The sequence below is a fragment of the Notolepis coatsorum genome (assembly GCF_963971535.1).
Source record: "Notolepis coatsorum genome assembly, chromosome: 15".
Classification (NCBI taxonomy): domain Eukaryota; kingdom Metazoa; phylum Chordata; class Actinopteri; order Aulopiformes; family Paralepididae; genus Notolepis; species Notolepis coatsorum.
The window spans coordinates 70,135,811-70,141,127 of record NC_140179.1 but is presented as its reverse complement, the minus strand read 5'-3'; the positions used below and the strand labels follow the sequence as shown (position 1 = coordinate 70,141,127).

The 5,317-nt window shown below is 39.6% G+C and overlaps 1 protein-coding gene across 2 annotated transcripts in view; it reads right to left on the bottom strand.

Annotated features, from left to right (window-relative positions):
• golt1ba (golgi transport 1Ba) overlaps nucleotides 1-5,110 on the bottom strand; it is a 15,052-nt gene extending 9,942 nt beyond the window's left edge. For both annotated transcript variants that reach the window (XM_084330467.1, XM_084330468.1), the window contains exons 1-2: nucleotides 4,968-5,110; nucleotides 775-866 (exon numbers count right to left, since the gene is read on the bottom strand). In XM_084330467.1, coding sequence (XP_084186593.1) covers nucleotides 775-866; nucleotides 4,968-4,992 — 117 coding nt within the window. In that variant the 5' untranslated portion in view covers nucleotides 4,993-5,110. The remainder of the gene's footprint in view (nucleotides 1-774; nucleotides 867-4,967) is intronic.
• Nucleotides 5,111-5,317: the final 207 nt, after the last annotated feature.

The window sequence follows — 5,317 nt, the reverse complement described above, 5'->3', positions numbered from 1 at the left end:
GAAGATAATGTCAGTACAATCAAGAGATAAACAGTCCAGGGTCAGACTGCGAGTGGTGTTCAACTGGAACTTGTAAGTAGTAGGAGTAGAAGCACCTACCGATATTGGCATTAAAATGTAATATCGGAAATGTTTCATCACAAAAATTACGTCTACATTTATTTAATCTTTATTTACTCAGGCAAGCAAGTAGGAACAAATTCTTATTTTATTTATTGTCAAAAGTATGCATAATGTTGTGTTAATTCCATGACAAGAGATATGTAATGTTAATTACCTGACATTATTCCGTTTTTGGGGGGGGGGAACCCTGCATATATCGGTATATATATATATATCGGAAATTAAGAGTTGGACAATATGGGTATATCGGTAAAAAAGCCAATATCGAACATCCCTAATTATTATTCAAAGAAGAGAATGCCTTCCTCTCCTTGTATTTAAATTTTTTTTTAAGAATAAAATAACTAGGCTAATTAGATGAGTGCTTCTACTTGTACTTAATGAATAACCCTATGGAAGTGCTCCTTCCGGTAGAGGGTCACAGGGTCAAAGGTTGTTTGTACCACAATGACCGACAGAATGTTTTAGCATCTACATTTTAGACAATATTGAAAGCCAAATTTTTCTTCTTAAAAATAAACAACAACACATTTTCTGTGATTACCAGCTGAGCTGACGCTGAACAATCGGGAACTGCCCCTGCTTACTAATGATGACGTAGCTATATAATTTACATACTATTTAACATCGTTGGTGAACGGTGACACTCACGTTTCCAATAGCCAGGAGGGCTTTGTCGAAGAACAGGATCATTCCGAAGAAGAGGAAAAACACGCCGAAGCCGGTCAGCCCCATTCCGATCTCTGTGAGAGAAGATGGTCTTGTTAAATAAATCCTTCTCAATCCTCCTCCCCTACCTACTCTCACTAGTTATACTGCTGGCCCGTATCACTTACTACCATAGTGTCTTTATACCTGTTTATGTTTATGTTTATTAAAGGATCCCATTAGAGACACATGAAAGAGCCTCTAGTCTTCCTGGGGTCCTGGACGCGTGAATACTTTACCCAACGCAGTTGTGTTTCCGCGTCTCTGATTGGCCCGCGCGTTTCTGGTCATGTGACATGTGCGCCAATCGTGGGACCGCAAGTTTCTACACTGGTTAAGCTTAGGTGCTCTTTCGAAGTTGGTTAAGGTTAGAGTTTGTCTTAGAGCATGGCGATAGAACGCCTGCCCTTCTTTCGACGGTTAAGCTTAGGCACTCTTTCGAAGTTGGTTAAGGTTAGTTTGTCTTAGAGCATGGCGATAGAACGCCAGGTAGTTTGCAGGCTGTTAGACCCGGAAATAGGCGCAGAACTTGCTGTCCCACGATTGGCGCACATGACCTGGCCAATCAGAGCGCAACAACTGCGTTGGGGAAAGCATACACGCGTCCTGGACAAAACAAATACAATATAAATGTACAACAAAAAATACGAATAAAAAATAAAACAAAAACACATAAATAAAAAATGTATACAATTACAAATATACAAATTCCCATTATAAAATCTAACATTCCAGTCAAATTTAGTTTGTTTTTTACAAGTCTACAAGATATCCCTTAATATTTTGTTTATGTATTGTGGATGAGACGTTTTTCGGTAGAGCATTCCAGAGTACATACCTGTATCACTGTACATAATAATACTAGAAACTCTGTACATTAGTGATTAGCACTATTACTGAATGAATGAATGAATGAATGAAAACTTTATTTAACAGATTGCAGAATGGGTACAATACAGTACGGCTCAATACATACAATTGTTAAGGGGATGCAGACCTGAGAAAGACGTTTGTCTTGTTTCCATCAGGGTCCCCCATTTTCAATTCATATAGACATTTATGACATACACAACATACATGACATTTATGGCATATGGACATATAGGTATTTAGTACTGATACATTTGTGACATAAACGGTATTCAAATATACAGTACTGTTACCCCTAGATCCTGACAGAGTATATACATATGATGGGGAGGGGACTGTACATTAGGAGGGGGTGGGTGGGTGGGAGAGAAATATACATACGGCGGGGAGGGAATATATACATGCGGTGGGGAGGAGACTGTCTATTAGGAGGTGGTGGGGGTTTTGGGCATTTACGGTGGCCAGTTTCGAATTGCAGCCTCCCGTAGGTGCTCTTCCTTTTTCACATTCCTTTACAGCTTTGGGTAGGGCATTCCACATTGTTGTGGCATAATTGCAAAACGTGTTTAGTCCCTTGTTTGAGCCAAATCTGGGTTTAACATGATTTGTTGAGCTTCCTCTGGTGTAGTGGTTGTGGTATTCACTGATCTTTGGGAAGTATTTTGACATGTACATGGGCACCCCGGTCGTATAGTGTATCTTGTAGACCAGGCCCATTGCAAGTTGCTGTACTCTGTCGTCTACTCTAAGCCATCCTAGGTTGTCAAAGTGGGCAGGGGTGAGGTGGGTTCTGGGGTTCAGGTCAAGTAGTAGTCTGACCAGTTTGTTTTGTGATGTTTGTAATTTTGTTTTAAGCGCCTTTGAGGTGCTTTGGTACCATGAGGTGCACGCATAGTCATAGTACCCTTGAATGAGTGCTCCTGCCAGAGTCTTCAGGGTATTCTTGTTTACCAGAGAGGAGATCCGGTACAAGAATCTAGTTCGTTGGTTGACTTTTTTTTATTACATTGGATGCCATTTTGTCACAGGAAAGATTTGCCTCTAGGATGGAACCCAGGTAGGTAATTTCGTCTTTCCTTGTGACAATATTGTCACCCACTGTAACTGAGAAGCTGTCGGTCTTGCTGAGTTTGTTATTTGAACCGAAGAGAATGGACTCTGTTTTGCCCATGTGTAATGGTAGAGCCATATGAAATCCGTTTTATTATTTTCCAAATTCCATTTTATTTTTTCCCAAATTCCGTTTTTTCCGTTTTAATATTGCAGAATTCTGTATTTTGCTTTTTACGCTAATTTTACCATCAGAAATTGTGTCTAATAAGTGGGAATGAATAAATGTCCACAATTCAATAAGATATAACAGTCTTTTTTAATGTTTTTAAGTGCTGCAACTCAGAAACACAGTTCAATTTTACACAATATTTTTCAATTAATATTGTGACAAAATAAAAATACATATTTCAAGTGTAAACAATAGATACAGCTAGCTACTACTGACATTATCACAATGACAACGTCAGTAACCTAGCTATATCTATTATATTGTGATGAAATATAGTAATGCATAATTTAGGCACCTTTAGTTTAGTTTATTTCGATTATAAAGGACGGTGTATAATGACAATCGTTTGCATTAAACAAATGGATGGGTGCACTAGATTTAGCAAGAAGCTATCATTTCCATCTATAGTCCTATGTACTGTAACGTTTCATAGCTATTTAAGTTTATTTAGATTGTAAAGGGCAGTGTATAATGACAATCGTTTGCATTAAACAAATGGATGAGTGCACCAGATTTAGCAAGAAGCTATAATTTCCATCTATAGTCCTATGTACTGTAACGTTTCATAGCTATTTAAGTTTATTTAGATTATAAAGGGCAGTGTATAATGACAATCGTTTGCATTAAACAAATGGATGAGTGCACCAGATTTAGCAAGAAGCTATCATTTCCATCTATAGTCCTATGTACTGTAACGTTTCATAGCTATTTAAGTTTATTTAGATTATAAAGGGCAGTGTATAATGACAATCGTTTGCATTAAACAAATGGATGGGTGCACCAGATTTAGCTAGAACTTCTAGAAGCTATCATTTCCATCTATAGTGTTTTGGGAAGCACGGTGTTTCCCCTTGTTTTTGACATGCCCTTTCGAGACCAAATGATCATCGCACGTATTTTTGCGGGTCCAATCACAGTATGTTGACAATATTTACAAAACAACTTATCGCCGGAGGCATAAAAATCATTCGGATACTGCTCTGCTCTGAATTTAGGGTTTAGTGTGGTATTTCGTAGCTTTTTGGATGCTGTTAATACCGGAGCAGCTACACGCTTGTACATTGCTGTGTTGTTGTGAAGCAGTGTGGAAGTGACGCGCGCGGTGTAACACGCTTTAGCGTCCCGGTCATGTTTGCTTTGCACCAAACGTTCCACCGTTATCCCGAAAACGGAATTACAGTCCAAATTATGGCAAATTCTGCAATATTCCACGTTTAACAGGTAATTCCATTTTTATTGCTCAATTCCGCGATTCCGTCCGCGATTCCGTGATCGCGGATTTCATATGGCTCTATGTAATGGTAGTTTGTTATCTCATCTCAGTAGTACTCTTTATATATGTATCCAGTTTAATCACCTGTACATTCTATATTGCTATTGCAATTTACTGTTACATTTGCAGTCTGGTTGGATGGCAAACTTATTTTCGTTGTACTGTACTTTAGCTGTATAATGACTTATGACCTATTATATGACGTTTCACCATTCCATCACCACACTGGAGCAATGGTGGCCGGGTGTAATTTCGGTTCAGCTCAAGCTTGTGTAGCAATCAAAACTGTTCCGTGGATACTTTATTGTGATAGAAGTGATGGCCCACCACTCCTTCCGAATGACAATATGGGGGAAACACCATGTATCTTTAGTCTCTGTCGCATTTAAGTTACACAGCTTGGGTTGTTCACCTCCCATGTTGCAGCAGCAGGGGAAACATCTCTCACAGTCCCCAGTAGAACCGATAATAATCATCACATTATTTGTCACGATGAGCTGTCAACCGTCGAAGTAAACGGAGGTTGCAGTTCGCATAATAACGCCAATAAGCAAACTGTAGGTCAGATGATGACATGAGAAAAACCTGAGCTCAAATCTGTTTAGCATAGTAGCAACCGATGCTAACTGATGGATACTGGAAGAGGTTAGAGAGAGAGCAACAACTGGCTGAGGAACAACAGGCTAATCGAATACAAAAAAAAATACTTACTCTGGGAGTCCGTTAGAGAGATCATTTTGGCAATCAACCAACAGATTTAGAATCACAGAGAATTAGAAAGTGACAATTTATTTGGTACGAGAGGTTTTTTTTCCTCCAATAATTTTGACAGCTGCTACTGCAGCAGCTACACTACAGCCACGTCTTCCGGAAACACGCCTCTCCTGCGTACCTCTTCCGGGACAAAACATCACGTCTTCCGGAAACACGCCTCTCCTGCGTACCTCTTCCGCGTTATTTCTAAACCTAGCCGCATTTCTGGCAGACGCTCTCTAACCCTAACCCGTCCCTAACCCTGACCCTAACCATAACCCTAACCCTAACCCATTTCCACGTGAAAC